This window comes from Vespula pensylvanica, chromosome 11, assembly GCF_014466175.1.
Source record: "Vespula pensylvanica isolate Volc-1 chromosome 11, ASM1446617v1, whole genome shotgun sequence".
NCBI lineage: Eukaryota > Metazoa > Arthropoda > Insecta > Hymenoptera > Vespidae > Vespula > Vespula pensylvanica.
This window is the reverse complement of record NC_057695.1, coordinates 3,581,744-3,603,470: the sequence shown is the minus strand read 5'-3', so window position 1 is coordinate 3,603,470 and position 21,727 is coordinate 3,581,744. Positions and strand designations below refer to the sequence as shown.

General features: G+C 37.4%; 1 protein-coding gene across 1 annotated transcript in view; it reads left to right on the top strand.

Annotated features, from left to right (window-relative positions):
* Window positions 1–20,666, top strand: part of LOC122633114 (uncharacterized protein DDB_G0283697-like) — a 67,141-nt gene extending 46,475 nt beyond the window's left edge. The window contains exons 4-6 of the mRNA XM_043820663.1: window positions 18,057–18,238; window positions 18,325–18,456; window positions 18,559–20,666. Of these exons, the coding sequence (XP_043676598.1) occupies window positions 18,057–18,238; window positions 18,325–18,456; window positions 18,559–18,703 (459 nt within the window). The 3' untranslated portion in view covers window positions 18,704–20,666. The remainder of the gene's footprint in view (window positions 1–18,056; window positions 18,239–18,324; window positions 18,457–18,558) is intronic.
* The last annotated feature ends 1,061 nt before the right edge of the window (window positions 20,667–21,727 follow it).

Genomic DNA, 21,727 nt, shown 5'->3' with positions numbered 1-21,727 from the left:
GTTTCGTGACGTATATGTCAAAGTATTTTACGAATAAACTATGCTAAACGTTTAAAAGTCTTATTTACATAACTTAGTAACCTGCGATGAAGATAGAGAATAGATTCTTTAAGGGACGTATTCAACGAAAAAGGGTTGCCTCGTGCGAGAGACCGAAGAATCATTTTTCATTGATCGACCACGCCTACGAACAACTTCGAGATGGAACATTACTCTTCGTTGTTATCTTGTCGCGACTTCTCCTTCGGTAAATTTCACATTATTTTTGCGTATGTAAATACTTGAAATCCTATTCAAAATGAATTCCTAATGAAATCTTTCTCAATGAAACTCGAAATATCTTATAATAACTTATATCGTTAATCGTGCAGGATCTAGACTTAACTACAAACGCGAGGTGTACTTAACGTGTCAGTAAAAATAGATTTATTGCTCCTAGGAAAGGAAGGATTATCCTAGAGTAGAGAATCTGCATACAATACGACACGAGTAAGAAAAAGGAATTTTTGCTCATGGAAGCATCTTTCTTTCGGTAGACTTGAGAAAAGCTATAACATGAACGGACGGACGTGTAGGACGATAAATTTCGTACGTTTTAAGAATGGCCAGAAGAGTCGTTCGTCATCGTTTGTTCTCCCAGTACCCGGTTCGACGTACGAAACAGGAAAGGTGCGTCTGTGCATGCTCATTTAGGGTGTATTCATAATTCAAATAAAGAGAAAGAGAGAGAGAGAGAGAGAAAGGGATATGCTTAATATTCTAAATGTCATAGCTTATTAGATGAATCGATTCTTGACGATCACGGAGCCAAGATAGATGCGACAGAATTTCGTAACAAAATATTTTGAATAAGCAATTTTTGTTTGTTATTTATTCGAATCAAAAAAAAATGTATACTTAAATAGAAACACATTCAAGTTAACTTGCAAGTTCGTTAAGTAGAAATGATTCCTACGAGTTAACTAGGACGTTTGACTAACAAGTAGTCATACTAAATTGATCTGTTAGCGTCGGAGAATTACATGAATTTTTTTCAATATGTCTAAACGATGCTTTTAACCTACCTACCATAGTTTACAGTCGCTGCTATGCAAGTTCCCTGAACCTACGTTTGCCAGTAACACACGCTAACCTAACCGCCGGTTAGAATGATAATTCTCGCCTGTCGAACGGCACGAATCGTCCGCGAAACGATTTAACGAGGTCCGAGTGCAGAAGGTCCACTATTCCGTAGTTACTTCCGTGAAGAACGAAACTACTGGTATAGTTATCAAGAGTACTGGTGTTCGATAATACTGCGATCGTGATCGCGATGAATGCGATAAGAATTATTTTACATCATCGAATAAAAAGAGAAAGCGACGATAAATTCCTATCCATATAATTTTCAATATTTAAAAATGATATTCGCGTGACAATGAATTTCTCTGAACGACACTATTCGTGTCACGTAAGGAGCACGATAACGGCACACGAGCCGATTTCAGAACGATCACAATCACTATTAAAAGGAAAAATATCTTTCAAGAGATCGATCCAAATTGGAATTTACTGTTACGATCTAACGTATGTCGGGATAAAGTTGATTCTAATAAATTATAGCATGGTCTACCATTACCGTACGATCTTCCGCGAACATTGATCTTCTCTTATGATCATCGTCCAAGTTTTTCGACACCTAGTAGCAACGTTAATGACACGTTATCGACTAACCATCTGCCATAAAAGATTTTATTCTCTCCTAAAACAGGTACGTGGTCACGCTTACGCCTACCAACGACTACTTAGCAAAGTTGTTATTAATCTAGTCATAAGTTTTATGACCACTATGATTAAGTTCGTAACTTTACGTATACGCCTTATGTACATCCACTTCAGCAACAAGCTGTAAGAATTTGAGTTGGTGTACGAAGAAACGACCTTGCGAAGTACACTTACCCCGTGTATGGAGAACGCGAATGGACGGGTTGGTCAAAGTAATCGAACGTGTCACTATCGATACGCCCTCGCGTGAACGTGTTAGCGCCTTCTTATCGAACCAGATCGCAATCGTCCACACTCGAAGCTGTTGGAAAATTCTCTAGTGAGTTCGACGTTAAATTACTTTTATCTGTACAACCGAAGTAGAAGAACTTGTCCCACAAAATAGTTCTCTATATATGTACATACGATCTCGTATCTATCTAATAACCTTGAAAACTTTTCTAACGAGACATCTAGCCTTTATTCAATTCTATGCAAATGACTACGAGGACCGTCCTTAGGAACCTGTTTTACGAGAAATGTTTAAGACACGTGTCAAACTGACAGCAACGAGGATAACCAAGAAGGAAAATCTTCGAAGAAGAGAATCGGTTAAAGATCTGCTTTTTTTTCCGCAACGATGTTGATTGTCGTTTATGTTGGAACTCGGTATGTGCTAAAAAGAACAGAGACAGAAACAACTCGCGAAACCGCAGACGTAAGTGGACACAAGAAAGAAAAATTTCGTGCTTGGTAGCTCACGTAATATCGCGTGCGAGACGAGTCTTAGGCTCTTCGTTCCTCTCGAGTATCGAGGATTAACCAACCAGCACACGGAAGAAGAAGAATAAGAAGAGGAAGAATAAAACTAGCTCCCAGCAGCATCGTCATCGCTTTGTCATCTCTAAAGAATTTTTATCAGCTGCACCTTTCCACACGACTAATGCTCACTGCGAGGACTACCGAGTTTGAAGTAAGGCGTTGCACGTTTCGAGGTTTCTTCCACGGAATGACTAATTAGCACCTACCATGTCGCTCGAAGCACGCGCGCGCGTCCGATTAGCCTGAACGTGTGAACTCCTTGCTTCAGTAGATTTCTAAATCGGCGGTACCGTTCCATCGAACGATAGACGTTCCAGCTTAACAGACGCCAGCTCGAACAAATAAGTTCTCAAATGCATAACATTTTAAACGATCTCAATTCTTGCAATGGTAAATTTGAATGGTCCAATAAAACGTATTTAAGCATTTTAATCCTTAATTTTTACTATCACGTAGATCACTGACGCACGAACTCTTTCATGAGTTATAAACTTAATTAAAAAAACTAACAACAATATGCATGTAATTAAAAATGCTTTGGACGTCGCGTAAAAGTTCTATCTAACAAAGAGAATAGCAAATATAAATAGTCATAAATCCTTGATCTATCGATTAATAACAGGAAGTTACGTATGCTTAGATGATCGGAAGTGTTCCTTCATTGTAGAGTTTGCCCTTGGGATCTAAAACCGGTTAAATACGATCATGATTGATCTCGTTTCGTTTCGGTCGATTAAAATATCAACGCATCTATTTAGGTATTCAACGTACAATATTTCTCCCTATCTCGGGCCAGTAGTATCGTTTTTATTACAAAGAAAACCGCAAAATTTATTTTCACTCTTTTCTTCTTCTCTACTCTTCTCTAAACTATTCATACAGGATAGGAAACTTTGAGCTCGACGTCTGTCGAACGTTACGGTCTGCATCCTTTTATACGAGTTTTATTACCGGTTTTACGTCCGACGATCGATCTTGGAATTTAAAGACGTAAGAAAACAGAAAGAGAGAGAGAGAGAGAGACAGAGAGACAGAAAGAGAAACCGTTGAGAATATCGCCGTTTGCGAATTTATACGTTATGCAAGACGCGGCGCCATGCAGATGAGAGCCGACAACAACGACGAGGGGACCGACTAATTTATAGCAAGGTTCACCGTAAAATTATTCACTTGTCGCTGTATAATAATGCTCGCATCCGCGCGTCGCGTCGCCGAGACGCACGCCTTCGCTTCATGAACGTCTCCTTATTTCCTTTTATTTCTCACTTATTTTATCTTCTATGGCACTATCAATGATACTATCAATTTTTACGAATCTTAATGTATAAAACAACGAACAAGTTTAAATTAGTTTTAAATTAAGTTATTCTTAAATAATCGAACAAACTGAAAAAAATTGGAACGCTTGAAATAATCCAACGTAAGTACGTCTTATAGCGGACGCTAACTCTGATTTTTTTGTTAAATCTTTTTTTTTTTTTTTGTTAAAAAAGAAAAGATTATCCCGTCGTTGCATTACGCATAACTAAGAATTTGCGAAAGCAAGATAAACCGGCATTTTTTTTATCGCCGAAAAAACAAGAAACAAAGTTGTAAGTTTAATTGAACGGTCGTGTCAGACTTAAAATTTGAATGAATACGCATTACGCATTCTTCATTCGAAGACACAACTTTATTTTCGACGGTAAATCTTCGAGCTTCCGACCACCATGACTACTATCTCTGCAGAAAAATATGTCCTTTTTCTGAGAAAGAGAAAGGGAGAGAGAAAGAGAGAGAGAGAAATCACAGACACTAAAAAAGAAATCACGTCGTATTATAGAAACAATGACATCATTCGATGTAGGAAAATCGCAAAGCGCGGAATATAAAATACGCGTCTTGTACTTGAGCTCTTTTTTAAAAAATGATTATAGACAGTACATGCAAGTATTGTACGTTACATTCTACGAATACGATCTTATGTTGCTTGCAGCAGCATCCAAGGAACGTACGAGCTAACCTTTGGTCCATGTTAACGAGATCCTTGTCGCGCGGACGATATAAATTTTGTAATCGCGATCGCGATTGCCTTACACGGAATTGTGAACGGAGATGCCGCAGTGATATTTTGAAGCTTTATGAAGGAACAACTGTCAATGACCCTGAGAAGGCAGGCGTGAATCAACCACGTACGGCTATAATCAAAATCTGCTATCTTATCTTGCCGCAGGACAATGCTGGAATATCAAAAGAAAGAGAGAGAAGGAGAGTTCAATACCGAGGACAAACGCAATTTAAAGGCGTGACTTCGCCGAACACACCGACAATAACGCGAGTTATTAAACGCGTCGATATCATGAATTAACTACCACCAATGCTCTCACTGCTGCTATAAGAAAGGAGAATCATCTAATGGAACAACACTTTCTTCGAGAAAACTTTTCCTTTCAAAATTCACACCGTAAAATTGATTCGAATAAGCTATTTTTAGTAAATAATCATTAAATAGTAAATATTTTAACTTAATTATGAAAATACAGAAATGAGATGACACTTTTGAGAAATGTCAAGTCAGAGCAATAAATGAAAATTATTACTTTTATCAATTTGAAATAACACAATTCTAACGTAATTAACCTTTGGAATTTTCTAAGGCACAATGAATGGAATCATTGATCGGAACCAATCGCCCAGATAGATCCTCAGGGTCGTTAACGTGTACTCGTAGGAAGAAAGAACAAGACTAGCACCTTACCAGACGCCCATGACGACGTGTTATCGTCAATTAATGGCACTCTACCGATCAGAGGTCGCCATTGTTTTCCAGAACGTAGTACAGACATGAATCACACTGTAAGAAAGCTCGCTATGTCGATGATCAGTTATGCAAATGATCCTCGCAATGAATTAAAACGTAGTGGAGGCCAATTGACTGAAATTTCTTTTTTTGATCGTAACGAGAATTAGATTTAAACTGAACAATGACCTTTATCTTCGACGAACCTATCGTTTCTGATTTCTCAAAAAGATCAGCAAGCACAACGACCTTTGACGCCGATGACCGGTAACTCCTACGCCGAATTTTATTCGATCTTCCTCTCTTTTGCAACTGATATTTTGTTTTTCAGGTTCAAAGTCGTTTCGTTATGGCGTCAGATCCATAATATCAGATGCACCCACGTCTTTCCTAGATCTTTTCTCATCCACCTACGACATTTACGAAAGGAGACTTTTCGATGCTACTTTAATCCTGTTCTCTCGACATTTTGTTCATGGTCCAGGAATGATAACGTGCATATAGATAACGACTGAAAATGCGACAATAAAATTAGAAAAAGATTTAATGTTTGACACTGATAGACTATGATTGGAATAATCATACTAATTATTCCTTCGAATTATTTCTACTAAAACGAGGTCGAAACGAAGATAATCTTTCGAATGAAACGATGCTGGCACTTTGACGCGGTCTCACGAGAAAAATCTTAGAATAAAATCACCGAGGTAATTTCATCGCGGTATTTAAATTAATCCTCGTCCGGTAAATGATAAAAGAGCGAAGAGAAGTCACGTAGCAGGCGCAGGTGCGTGGGCGTAGGCCTCTCACATTGTCGTGAGTAAGTATATGTATGTATAAAGCGTAGAGAGACCTCAGCAAAGGGATATTCAATTGCGCGTACAGTTAGCGCGCGTGGGCGATAATGACGGCGTCGTGCGTACGCGAAGAAATGCGCGCTCTGACGCCCCTTTTGGACCCCTTTCCTATAATCTCCCTTTAAGTGTTCCGCAAGCAACGAAGCCGAGCCCAACTCGAAACCTGCGATATTATACGTACATACCTATGTACCTACCACACTTGCTTTCACTGCACTGGATCACCAAGGGCAAAAGCCTTCTTTTTTCTTTTCCGCTTCGCGATTGACTATCTCTCTCTCTCTCTATCTCTATCTCTATCTCTATCTCTATCTCTGTCTCTATCTTTATCTCTATTTCTTTTTATTTCACGTTGACCTGCTACTGCTGCTAAAAAACGAAAGTCAAAGGTTCAGCATCGATTCTTCGATAACGGGATAATTATTTCTAGTCCTTGATTAACAAGATTGCTCGAGTTATTACACCGTTCCCATTTTTCTTCTAACTGGTATGCGGTATAAATGTTACGTGAGCACTCGTTACTACCACTTGAGAAAATTAATAGTAAAGAATGATTTTTTTATTATTCTTTTTTGTATATATATTTATTATCTACAGAGAAATACGATGAATGGTATTAACAGGAACACTCCGTACATTTTAAACAATTATGAAATTCAAGTTACGAGCTTCGATTAAAAAAAAAAAATCATGTTGAGATCCAACCAATGCACTCGCTCTACGTTCGCCCTTTTTACGAAACATGACATCGTTGAAGTTGATTTATGAAGAGACATTATTAAAATCTCGACTCGACGATTCTCCATTCTCGTGTCTCTTTCACACTCGAACGTTCGTATCTCCCTGCTTTTGCCACTTAACTTCGCATAATCGTGCTCACCTGTCCCGCTTATTTAACCAATCGCATATGAATTATTGCAATCATCGGATGTCATCGCTCGTCCCTGAACCCTTGCCTCTATACAGAGGATTTTCTCTCGAAGCTCGTTACGATTGCACAGAATGCATATCATCGATGTATCGGCAAGGAGAGCGATCATGAGATTTAATAAATGGTTATGAAATTTACTTTACAGTCGTACCGTAGAATAACCAAGGTAACCAAGTAAGTAAGGTATATACTTAAAAATGCGAGTATGTCCGTGAAAGAACGAAGACGAACGTAAAACGAAATCCTGCAAAATGTTTCGTCTGCTTTCTCTTTTGGCATACGGTCAGCTTAGAAAGACTCGTTGGATATTTCAAAGAATTTCTAACCTTTTGAACTTTGAAGGCGTAGATCTTGCGTCACATTAAAACACTCTTCACAAAGGGCTATGAATTACGATCTCTATAAATCATGGAAGATCAACATTTAAGATCGTTTTACGACTATCCGGGCGTGCTTTTAAAGCACCTCGGACGTCAACCGTGTCTTCACAGGTAGGATCGTGATCTCGTGCCTATTTCACATACGGTTTCCTTTTCATTTGGCGAGTGAATCGCGAGGGTTGATGGTACGACGATATGACGACTTGTCTCCGGTGGAGGCGTAAAATGTCGCCGATACTAAAAACAACATGATTTACGATCGATGGGACAGTGGAAACAATAAAAGGAAAGGAAAACCAAAGGAACCATAATCGATACTGATATCGATCTTTAAATTCCTGCTTAAGCATTCATATCATTTGATAGGGAATTTCAATTTCGTTACTATAAAAATGAAGGCTATCACATTTTAATCTGAGATACCAAATAACGTAAGACCTTATCGATGGAACGATAAAATTTTGAAACTAGTTTCACGATATCCATCGATATGTAGTAAAATACGAAGTTGCTCGATTATATTTTGTGTTTTTCATTTATTTCTTTTCTCTCTCTCTCTCTCTCTCTCTCTCTCTCTCTCTCTCTTTTCAAGAAAAATCGTTCTCCTTTCCTTTTAAGCGAGTTAACATTTACCACCATGAGCCCCTCATAGTTCGCTTCTCTGTTAGAAAGGAATGTGGCTTTGGGGTCGACGTGCAGGAGCGAACAAATTATTCCTGGCGATCATGAGGTGGTACCGTGGACCAAGATCATGCCTGTAGTTAGTTGAGTTGCAAAGTCTTAACAGGCTACGATACTCGCAGGAACCTCTCGCATCTTTATGCAGCCGGCGCGAGACAATGAGGGCATTGTCGCTCGTTTCACGGCGCAAAGCTCCGACCGGAAGCTCATTGTTTCTCTCTTGCATGGTCGCGCAGTTAGACCGGTTGTCTCTTCTCGAAGGATTCCAAGCTCCTATCACTCGTTCGAACGTCATCTTGGCGATTCATGAGAATCTTTAATCCTTACAAATCAATGCGTCGTCTTGTTCAAACGAAATATAGAATATTAATTTCATCGAAAACTTTTTTATCCTTAAATGGAAACTTTACCGAAGAGTATAAAAAATATGTCGATCTAAAGATCGACGTAACCAAAGAAAATCAAACACCATGCTCTGAACAAGAGGAGAAAGGCCCTTGTGCACAAGTGTAGCATAAATCTTCCGGGTTGTACCGATTAATTACGGCAGGAGGCAGTGCCCTGTAATTAGATCCTTCTTGATGGCCAGCGATTTTGTACGGACGGTCTTTGCTCTTGCTCATCCTCGTCGGTATACTCCCGTCACGGCCAGAACAAAATCCCCGAGAGCCGTAAGGGAATTTATATCGAGCATAACACAACTTATGGATTATATATCTCGAAGAAATCGTCGAATCTATCATATTAACGATCGATTTATTAATCGATTTCGACCCACTTTCGTCCACTTCCTCGTGATTCATCTTCGATACAATAGACTTTACCTGCGAATTTGGAGGTCACATTGGAATGCTTCGAATTTTATCGATGAGGTCGAAGACAAAATAATAATTTTAAAAAAATATTAAATTCTGCCTTGATCTGCTCGTAAAATATCCGAATTAAATAATGATATTAATTTATATTATTGATTGAAAAAGCTAGCGGACAAGAAATCACGATAATTCTAGTTCAACTTCACTTTCAAGCAATTATACAAGGAACTGATGCTAATCGCTAAATAGAGTTCTCAGAGGCACGACAGCCTCGGTTAATATCTTCATCCTTCGTGCCTTTAGCTAGCTAGGAACTATCGAGAACCTACGATAGATAGACTCGTTACTCGTTTGATCGTTTGTAAACGATCCGTAAGGAACAAATGGTATGCTACCAGGTATCACCAATTATCTCGCGTTCACGTAAAACATATGTTCCGTCTTACGAGACAATTCGAGTCCATAAATTTTCTTCGAGAGAGAAAGAGGTTGCCACCCGAGAATTTCGAGGCAATTCGAGCAGCTTCGTGTTATCGTTAGCAACCGACATACGAAGCATGAAATACGCCTCGTGGGAAAGTAATAGCCTTAAAGTACGCGGTTACAAACGTATCGATCGATACTTCAAGTAGATCGGCCGATCCGCGAGATCAACAGATTTGTGAGACTAAACCAGCATGTATTTCGTAACGAATGGACATTCGTCCTCAAACGACCGTGGTCCAACTCCTCTGTTAATCTTTCGAGGGTGGACCAGTTTCCTTGAGACTCCCCTGTGATTTCATTTGATCGCATTAAATCGGATTTATCGAGCGTGCACCCGTGCACGCATTCCATAATCGCGATTCTACGCCTTTGGCTACTAATTCGATGAAATTTGATGCGCCGTTGCACCCGCGCACAGATTACATGCACCTTTCTCTCTCATAAGCTGCTTTTTTTGTCGTTATTAAGGTTTCGTTTTTAAGGTACCTGCTCTTGGTAAAATTGCATGAAATTATTTCGATCGACTTGATATATAATGAATATTGTTTTTATGAGCAAAATATAAGGTTATTGATCGATAAATTAACTATTGCTGATAAGTAAAAAAAGAAAAAACGAAGAAAATACGGATTCTGCGGAGGAGAAATATCAGTACAAGATGCATAGTTGACGGGAATATAAATCGGAAACTTAAGTCAACGTTCCGTAATCGCGAGACGTTACTTCCCTGCCGTAAGCTACGGATTAAGTGACGTTCGCACGGTCGACGAGTTGAATTTATGTCGACATTAAATTCCTCGGATTTCTCTTCGCGTCGATGACTGCGATACATTATGTCTATATTTATTTCTAAATAAATTATAAATTCAACAAATTCCCTTATCAAATGGTTAGTTACAAATTCATTTATAGAATCAACGACTCGTCTAACAGTAATACGTCAAACGCGTTTCGATCTTCTCTCGATCTTAGGATAGCATCGATTGTTTTATATGCCTTACTATGGTCTCTTCTCATTCATAAAAGTTCCCATGAACGGTAGCTCCTTATTTTTCTACGCTCGTGCTTCGTTCACGTCTCACGTCTCCTCTGAAACACGACCAACTCTTCACCCCACCTCGATCTCTGCCATTCCTGAAAACTGGTTCCGCCGGAGGCACGCGGATTGACTTTTAAATCGAAATACTTTACGGTCGACACAGTATCGAGGAGATGACTCCGCCGGCAAGTCAGTCGGTCGAACCGAACGAGTAAAACGCTATCGATGTAGATATACCCCTTTGAGTCGATTTTCTTACAAATAAAACAAAAAAGAAATACTACACCACGGCCTTCGGACAAATATTCGTTTCAAGAACGAATTCGTTTAATGATTTCAATCGAACATATCCAAGCTAATTCGAATCATTCGCAAAACCGTGCATTAAAATTTTTTATCTTCAATTTCATTTCTCAAAGTCTTTCAAATATTTCACAGCAAATTATATTTGAAAAATTCGATTATAAAAAAATCACGAATTTCTAACGATCTTACTTGATCGAGTAAATCGACTTACGGCGATGTACACCGCTAATTTCTAAACTCTTTTTATCTCACCGATCCTTACGCGTGCGCGAATGCACGTCGATGCAACGGACGTGTTCCAGACTGCATTCCGCGCGAGAATCAGACAAAAAGAGTGAAATGTTCGTTCCTTCTGATCCTCTCCTCTTGGTGAATCCTCTTGATCTTCCTCTTAAAAACAATATCGAAATATTCGGTAAATCGACTGAACATACAGATCGCTGCGATTACGATCAAAGTCAACATTTCTCTTCGTTTTATTAAATTTCTTCATCGTTGAAAAAAACTTCCTTTTGTTATTTCTCTTTTCGGTAGAACAGAAGGTTTCTTCCTTATTCCTTTCTCAAAAGAGCGTCAATGTATCCGTAGCAAGTAAACCCTCAAGCAACACGAGTGTACCTAACTGGTTGGCCACATAACGTTAATTAATACACGCGGCGGAATTACAAAACCGACATAAGCCGAAGAAAAGAGTAATCATTAATCAATATTTCACATAACACTTTTGTTTTTCAATCAAATATGTAAACCGTCTATGTATAAAAAAAAAAGAAAATAATGATTGAATGTTACTGACTAGTCTATTTCCTTATTAGAAAATGTCATCGATCACACTTCTATAAACAACATCCTCTATTCTATCTCAAAAAGAAAAATGGTTTAAGCTGTGTAGAATAACGATCAAGATCCTGTCACAAGAGTAGGAAATATTGTTACGAGCAAATATCGATGCAAATGACCCTATCAACTTCCTGAACTTTCTAAGAGCATGTTCAAAAGCATCCTAATGTCTCGCATACATATAAGTTCTTATTTTCTCAGATCTCTACGATCAGACAACTATTTATAAAACGATCACATTCGAACGTTAAATCGTCCAAGCTGAACCGTAGAAACGATCAAAGGTATAATGACTGACCACAGGTAGCAAAACTCGATGCAACTAAAGATAGATAAACGAGCAAAACGTTCGATACTTGTGTTACGTCTGAGAGAGGGTGGGGAAGATTTAAACCAATCGACATACAGAAGTGAAATCGATTCGCGAGGAGAGCTTTCTAAGACGAAAATAACGAATAAAGGTACAAGACGTTTCCTTGTACCACAGCGTAAATCTTATCTCTAAACGAGCATTGGACGAGCGCATAAATCGATTCTGAGAAATCGTACGATCTTTCAACGTTAATTGCTGATGGGCGCGAATAGTACAAGCTAGAATTCTATCCTCGTGTCTATGCAAATGCGTTTGCTCGAACCTCTATCTCACTTCCATACGTGCGTGTGCTTGCTCGCTCGATGGGATCAACATAGCCCGAGGCTCTTAAAGCTTCGTAACGCGTCAACTAACACCATTCTGACCTAATATCGCCCTAATATGTTGATTTATGGCCAGTTTATCTCAAGAAAGTCGACTCGAATCAAGAATGCGAAGAAGCTGTCGACGAAACGATAATAAAGTTGTAATCCTTTGTCTTCAAAGTAGTTTCCGAAGACAAGGATCTACGAGATGATTTATGCCCTCTGGTTGATCGATACGTATGATAAAAGTGATTTTACCGACTCTGCTTACGGAGAACAGCTATCGTAATCGTGATCATTATCGGCTACAAGTACCTACACAATAACGTAAGTACCTATCTGACGATTACGGACTATAATATCGTTATTCACCTGAAATCGACTACTTTCATGCGCAAATTTAAAACGAATGTTATAATTTCCATAGAAATTACAGTTAAAAATCGTGTTAACAGGTATTCCAATCACAGTTTCGCAAAAGACTTTGTAATTATTGTCAAGCTATCCTTCGCGTCGAGGAAGCTAAACTACCGATTAGATAAAAAAAGGAAAGAAAAAATAAAAGAAATATAACGATCAACCTTTTCAAAGCATGACGTTAAACTCACCGTACGTGTAATCGAGGAAGGCTATGTGTAAATCGCTCGATAATATCCGCGCTTCCGTTTCGTGCCTGGTTGGAACTAGGTGAACACCTGGACCAATGCCAAGACAGCCCGATAGCTAATTCCCGTGTAATCATCCTGTGCGAGCTTAACGCTACCCTAACGCGATAAAGATCTCGATCTTGCACGTCGGAACGCCCACCAATAATCACATGCAAATCGGCCTTAACACTTACGCACGCGTCGCTGAAAAACTACCAACCTGAGAGAAAAAGAGACAGATGGTTGTATCTCGATCGACCAACAAAGAAGATGAATACATCGTTATCCTGTATTTGGAGAACACGATTAAGATGTTTGAAAACATCTCGAAGATATTCAGTCTCCAAATTATTCTTATAAAGTAATCTGTCGTGTTCCAATTACGCTCTTACGAAACTTAGATTTCCGCTTAAGAGAATTAAAAATCTCTTCTATTTACAATGTTTTCGAATAAATCACTGTAATTAATCAAAGTTAATAATTGATTATAAAAGTTATAATCATCGTTTAAAGGATAAAATATTGTGTAGGTTCTAAACAATAAATGATTGCTGCCTAGGATAATTGATATTCTCATGGTTTATTTTTCGAATCTTTTCTATGCAACTTACATGTTAAATCGAAGAAGTTAATAAGATTCAATAGTAGAAGAATAGATCTACGAGACGCAAAGGAATTTCCTAATAGCTAATCCCGACACTCTGTAACCATCCGCGCATAAAGAAAGAAGAGGCTAACGTGTGGGTGTAATGACGAAGCGAGTCGTCTTTTAATTACACCTCGACGTCTCAAGAATTAATTATTGTTGCTGGGAGGGCTTTCCATCTGCCTTTAGAATGAGTCGATTAATAGGGAATTCGTTACATTTGAAAAGAAGCCAAGAGGAGATTATATTCGCGTATTTCTTAAAACGTCCAACGAAATTACGCCATGTTACCTTTCTTAATAGCGTTTCTTTGTGATAAAAAGAAAAGAAAGCTTCACTTCCGGCAGTAATTTGAAGAGCGATCGATAGAAAATTCATTTTATCGAACACGTAACGTTTTCAATCTCCAATACGGTATATAAAAATTCTATCGTTCATTTTTTCATACGATATCGAGGGTGATCGTTTATTCGGAGCTCGATTATCTTCTGAGATATGCGACCTCACACTTTGGATATTCGATATCCTTGTGTATCGGATCGTTCGTGTGAAATGCGTCATCTCAGATCAGAAGACCTATCGAGATGATACGAATATCAGAGAAGATATGTTCAATTTTTAAAAACTTAATGTTTTATTGTTAATACAAGATGTAACATAAAAAAAATCCTTTTATATGATCTATCTCAAATTAATATCTCGTTAACGAGTTACAAAAATCCAGGATCAATGACACATTGCTTCGACGTTTCTAATTTTCATTCGGCAAATAGACGTAGATTTACGATTCTTATTTTTTTTAAATTCGAAACGTTTTTACATGCTCACGGACCATTCATTTTCGCTAGGAAAGTTCAAACAAAATTCTACTCGTTCCATCGCTGCATTCCCCTCGCAATTATAGTCGTACTTTTTGTCGTATTATCCTGTTCCTCGATGTAATTTGTTATGACACGGTAACATTTAACGTTGACTGACGTATAACTGGTATTCTCGATGGATAGTCAAAGCGTTACTCCGAAAGTTGATAAAATCGATGCCGAGGAGATATACATACATACATACATATATATATATATATATATATATATATATATATATATATCTTTACGATATCACGAAACGAAAGAATTCGAAGAAAATGGAAGCCAAGAAAATGTTATTCATAAGTTCAGAAAAGTTCTTCGTTTTCATGTAAGAGCGAAAGTGCGTTTCGGATTGGCATAAAAATCGAAGGAATCGCGTGAGAACGAACGGTAAGGAAAACGCGTCGTGTTTATCAAATCTCCTTCTGGTATCACACGATTCGACGCCCACGAGGTTACTTTCCAAAGTGGAGATATTATCTCCTCGACATCGTATTGAGAAAGTTCCTTAAGTAATCTCGATGATCAAAAACGACGAATTGAAAAGAAACGGTTACATCGATTATACGCCACGTTCTCTTTGAATTATTCTCCAACGAACGCTAAAATATTCTAGATAGATCGTAACGTGTCTTCTGTAATTACGTAAAACTTTTGAAGAATAACGATGATCTCAGAAACGCAAAAAAAATTTCATGTATAAATAAAAGTTAAACGAATAATTAAAAGTTAAAAATATATTGTCAAGTAATATATTGTTCGTGTTCAAATTCAATCGAACAAACGAGAAATTAGAAACGATTTGTATTTTACCGAGAGAACACGAAAACGTCGTCGAAGCGTGTCGATCACGATCGAGCGAGGGAACGATCCAGCGAAGGCACGAGGATGAAATTCGTGAGCAACGTCGAAATCGTAGGATAGGCTTCCGAGTGGAAGCCGTGCTCTCTTCGCACGGTTCACCGCTCGCTGTTCTCGTCCGCACGTGATTTCGTGCCTTCTTCTTGTGTTTCATTCACGAGTGGGTGCCCCCGGCAAGATACGGCGAATGTTAATGAGCCGTCCGGTCAGCTGCTCTTTTCCCACCCGGAGGAGATTGTCCTAGCGGGGATTAAATTCCTGGATTCGCCGTTTACCATGAGTCAACCCGCGTGAACTTTACGAGCTCGTGTTCGATGCAAAATCACGAAAATCTTTGTCCTCATGAAATAGGAATGATCTATCGATAGGATCGATCCTAATATCGTACTTAACTATCGCGATAAAAAAAAAACTTGAGAAATTTTTTAATTATCTCTTCGATCGAGAAAGCATTAAAAATTAGCAATAATCGGATTTCCGATCAAAGTTCGTTTATTTACTTTTATAAGTACGTACCTACTTCAACTTCCTGTTACGATTAACATTCGGAATACTCCCAAGATCGTTATCGAATTCGAGAGACTTTCGATTCTCCTCGACCGATCCGATTTCTATCTCGAGCCGCTCTGTAATCTTCTGGCTGTCACGAAGCAAACTACGGGGGTGGCTCGAGGAACGATCGAGAATCCGTCCCATGGTAAAAGGTCAATAACCTCTATTCAAACGCTACCGGCGACAGGCTTCGAACTAACTTTATACACCATGGATGTCTCACTAAAAACATTTCGTTCGATTATCAACGAATTCAGAAATGTTACTTCGAAAAGTAATCGATTCCAAACTAAATTTTTCGAACTCCAAAAACGACTACATAAGCACAAGTATTATGTAGATATTATACCAGAGAATATATTCGAAACTATGGTGGTAACTTCAAGAGTTTATCCTTTGTGTGTCTCTGGGGCATAAAATTTATGACCACGATCCCTCGGCCAGGCTATTCGTCAGGGACGATCGCGAATCTCAATCCTGGTGTACCGACTTGACAGGATGTACGTGAAAGAAAGCAAGAACGAACGAACGAAGGAAAGAAAAAAAGAAGAAAAGAGGAGGAGGAGGAGGAGGAGAAAGAAACGTCCATAGATGCAACTCGTATTGCAAGGATCCTGCTGGATCTTTGCGCTTTGTCAGCGACCAAGAGTAAAAAGAAAGATTAAAAAGGAAAAAAGAGGTCCAGACACGATGAGAGCATGTAAGACGCTTAATAAAAAAGAATAAAAGAGGTAAACCACCCTTGGAATCCAGAATCGTAATTTGTCACTTGTTTGCTCATATCCCTTTTTGCTCGGATTTCTCTTAATGCATTCGCATCGAATGTTTCTCTTTGTTCTTTAACGACAATACACCATTATTATCATTTGTTTCTTTACCGAGTTCAAATGGAATAACAAATATCTGGTTAATAGAAAATACAACCTGAGAAAACAAACCGATCGCATTCGATCGAAAATTGATGACTATCCTTGATGTCGATTTAATGATAAGAAAAATATACAACCTGAGAGCAAATATCTACTATATTAGTTGACTTAACCTTCTAGATACGTTCTTGAAATAATTTCTATTCTTTCTTAGCTTAGTTAATCTTTTTTTTAAAGTTTATAAGATACGCTAGGATTAATAAATAATATTGGTTCAAGCCCGAAGTAGCTTCGTGATTGCCACACCTCCACCACGGGATTCCATAAACGTAATCGTGATGCGATTAATCGGTGGCACCTTCGAGTCTACGATCACCGCATTTTGTTCCGCTAGCCTATTGTCATCGAGCAAACAACTCGATCGAGCACCGTGTCTAAGTTAACCGAGCGATCGATCATATGATCTTCGTGATCCCTTTGGATTTCTTTTTTTGGTTCTCTCTCTCTCTCTTTTTTTTTTTTTGTAGGCCAATGGCAAGACAATTATTCATCGAGATACTTAAGGATAATGTTTCCTGACGCTTTATTCTTTCTTAATGTCTTCATTGAGGTTATTGAAGCAAGAAATGACTTGAGAGTATAAATGTTTAATTTGCCGATCGTGTCTGATTCAGCAATGACTACTAAAACAAAAAAAGAAAGAGAAATGAAACGTAAAAATAGAAAATAAGAGAGAAGAAAAATCGTATAATCGAATCACGTAAGATATCCAAACGGAAATCGGTACATACGTGCAAACATTGACTTAGGGCAATTAAAGTCAATTAAAGACATGTTTAAACGCGACTCCCCGTAACGCGGATCATCTCTATTCGTCTGCGTCTTCCTCGCACTCGTTTTATACGACAGAACATGCGAGTCAGGTTAATTGAGCTCAATTAGTACCGAAGTGATACCGACCGATCGTTAGCAACATTTTTTATCAACTCACGATTTTATTCCGGAGTCTATTCGCATCGCCCGACGCGTTTAAGTAGCACGATTAACGAACTGGGACAAATGCCAGTTTGTGTCCAGATGTCTGCTACTACAATCGATGTAATCGAGTAAGTTTCCTATTTTTAAATTAAAAACACAGAGAACAAGCGATATTCACGAAATCATACTATGTATTTCTAAACAGTAAATAGATAAAATGAACAAGATTTAACATTCGATAGATGTACTGCAATTATTTCTTTTTTCTTTTCTTTCACAGATGACAAACGTCGTTGGTACAAGCGTGGTGGAAAAATTATCTTTTTACAATCACACAGAATGCGAGTGTAGAGAGAAAACCGAATACGATACGAACGAGAAGTCTCTTGAGCAGAGATTCTATCGGCACCATCAGCTCTCTCCGCAGCCGCAAAATATGAGGAGAGCACCGCCAAGAAAATCGTGAGTCTAAATCTAAATGAATTCATTGTAAATTCCGAAATACGAATTAATCTCAAGTACGAATTAACTCGTCGTTCAATCGACAGGTGCCGATGTCCCTCGGAATTCACACCGAAAATCACGCCGGACGGAGAGTGCCAATGTTACTGTTACGAACATAATCAAAACTGTATCAAAACGAAACGTGGAAAGGGATATTTTTCTTTGAGCGACAGATTGTAAGTCTATCTATTCGTCGATTCGACGAAATTCAAAATGAATTTATCGACGCTACTCTATATGTTATTTTTTATCTAATCCTAACATTATTTTTTTTACAGGTGTATTCAAAATAACGAATGTGCAATACCTATCTGTGAATATGGCGAGTATATGAGACGAGAAGGTAAATGTCCTAGAAAAAGGGACAAGTTCGACGCGATTGCCAATTTCGGGATGAACTTCAATCATCGATATAGAAGTTAAAAAAAGAAAAACAATTGATTTGACGAAGGAAGAAACAACTAACGAAAAAAGCAGGAATAATGAGCGCAACGTAACGCGCGATAACCCGACGGTGCCATTTACTTTGTTTTTTTTTCAAGTGCCTTTGACGGAGAGACTTACTATATGATATACATGTGTATAAATATATATATATATAAAATATATATATATATTCCCACACATACGCGATTATGTATAAAATGTATTACGCCATTTTTAGATGATAGAAGTCGCATGATCACGTTCTGATTATCATCCCTTCCCATCTTCTTTCTCTTCGATTTTTTTCTCTTATTTTTCTGTTACCTTTCTTTTTTAATACTCGAACTCATTAGTTCTGAGAAAAAATACGTCTACGAGTAAAACTCATCTTTGATGCTCGTGTGTATTTGGACGTCCGATCACGCATGTTTCTATTCTACTTATAAACGAAGAAAGTAAGTAGGTCAGATAGATTAGAATCCGTTAAAACTTTCCTTGGGATACGATCTCCGTCGATCATTTCCGACTTCAAAGGAACTATCTATCTTTGAATTTATCTTCCCTCTATTTCCTACTTCCCTTTGAACGCGAGAAAGTACAGGATGATAATACGAAGAAACGATGATACGAATGTCGTGCTAAAGGTTTAAGCAAAAGAACGTATTACTTTGCGATACCATCGACGTGTAAAACAAATGTAATTTCGTATTTTGTGATGTAACATAGCGTGCATAATGTCCTATGAATGAGATAACTGTATCGAAGGAGAACGTAGATTTGAACTGTTGCGCGACATGTATTTTAATTTAATTCGTAATTTTAATAGCGAGATATTCCTCGCGTTTTTTCATAGTTTACGCTAGAACACGAGCCTAGTCTGAGGATCTGTCTCTCTTCTCTGCGAAAAACTCTTCTCCCGAGAGAAACTAATAATACTAACATATTAAAAAAAAAACATACACACTGAGATAAATTAATAAGGTGATAAAAGACAAAAATGAAATAACCAAAAATGTGAAGAGAAGGGTTTATCAAGAATCGAAACAGGTCCTTGATGTATCCACGATTTTGTATGTTTACAATGGTACATTTTTATTATATTTAATCGAGCCATTAATCCATAAATATTTAGTTAATTTAATATTTAATCTAAAGTTAGTTTTGTAATTCTTCGATCCACCCTGTTTTCTGATTTTTTTATCCTGCTCTTTCCTTTTAATTTTAAGTAAGAATAACAGCAGCGGTCGTGTACCTAGATTCATGATTATGTTCTTTCCCATAAAATTATTCAATTTTGCGTGAATATATTTTTCGTGGTTTATCGAGGTATAGAAAAAGAATAAAAGTAAAAAAAAATAAAAGTAAATAGAAATCCGATAGGTAGAGTTACATTTTTGTAAACATCGGAACAGTCCCATGAATCACTGTATCGTTTGATAACTCGTTCTCTCTCTTTCTTTCTCTCTCTCTCTCTCTCTCTCTCTCTCTCTCTCTCTCTGCATACTTTTTCTATATTACTAATAAAAATGAAAAAAATCAAAGTTTTACATAACATTAGGTACGTGCCGTTGCAAGTCGCGTGCGAAATAATGTTAACAAAAAAATTTTTAATACAAAAGGAGTGCAGGGAAAAAAATATTCTAAAATTTTGCACATAGCATTTATGATACTTTCATTTACAATCATTCGCTCTATCCATATTGTTTTCAATTGATTGTTTAAATTATTCCCTTGGCAGTACTAATAATAATCGTCTTGCTAAAAATCGAAGCATTTAAATTCTTTTCCTTTTTGTACTCTTTTGTATATATTTACATGGATTGCTATACCTATAGGCAAAATAATCTACCCATTAAAATAATCAGGAAAATTGACAGCGCTTCCTATAACAAAATATGTCTATTATCTGTATATGAAAACATTTTTTTCTTCTATAAAATAAAAAATCATCTTTTCTATATACCACTCCTACTGACTCTCCTTCGTACGCGATACTGGTCTCTAGATAGTTCATATAGATCTAGACGACAAATAAAATATTAAAATTAGATAAGTAATCATTTGTGCAAACAGCTTCTTACATTGAATATACCTAATATATATCCAGCGATACACTATACTATATTTCGTTTTCTTACCAACTATAAAATCAAAAAAAGATGCATAGCAATTACGATTTTAAAAATGAAAAATAAAATTATTTTCCTTATATATAAAAATAATAAAAAATTTATTAACTGTAAAATATCGATTAATCAAATACTCTAAACAAGAGAGTAAATCATATCGACCAGTCGTGTCTATACTTCGAATTTAAAAAACAAAACGTAGTCCTCGGTAGGACTTTAATCTTGCGCTCGCGAACACCCACGCGCGTGTCAGCCGTCCCAACCGAGACTAATAAATAACTAAAGATAATAAAAAGTAATATAATAAATAAAAATATATAATTAAAATAATTAATAAAAGTATATAATTAATATAACTAATAAATATATATAATTATTGAAAGTAAATAAGAATAAATAGGAATGAGAGCAAACATAAGGGCGACAGAAATGTTTTCTGTACATCCTATTAGAAAATTAATTTAGAAAATTGATATATTCGAATTATTTATCTGTGGAAATGTAACTAACAATTTAAAGTGTAATTAATTTAACGTCTAATTGAAATTAAACAGAAAAGAGATTTTGGAAAAATATATGAATATGCAGCCATTCGCCCGGTAGTACTTGCGTTATATGACTACATATATAATTTATTTCCAAATTTTAGATACAATTAAGACATAGATTTCGATATTCCACAAGTACTACCGACCCAGGTCCCACCACGTGGAGGTAGCTGCATCTGGGGACCCACGAGCTAACGGTGATTCTACTCTAAAATTCGCGAGACCGGCGTGATCTAATAATCGACGATCTATAAAACGGAGTCCCCAGTAGGACTTTCAATCGCGCGCGAACACTCCCGGGAGTGTTATAATTACGGTGACTCTACTCTAAATTCGCGTTTGCG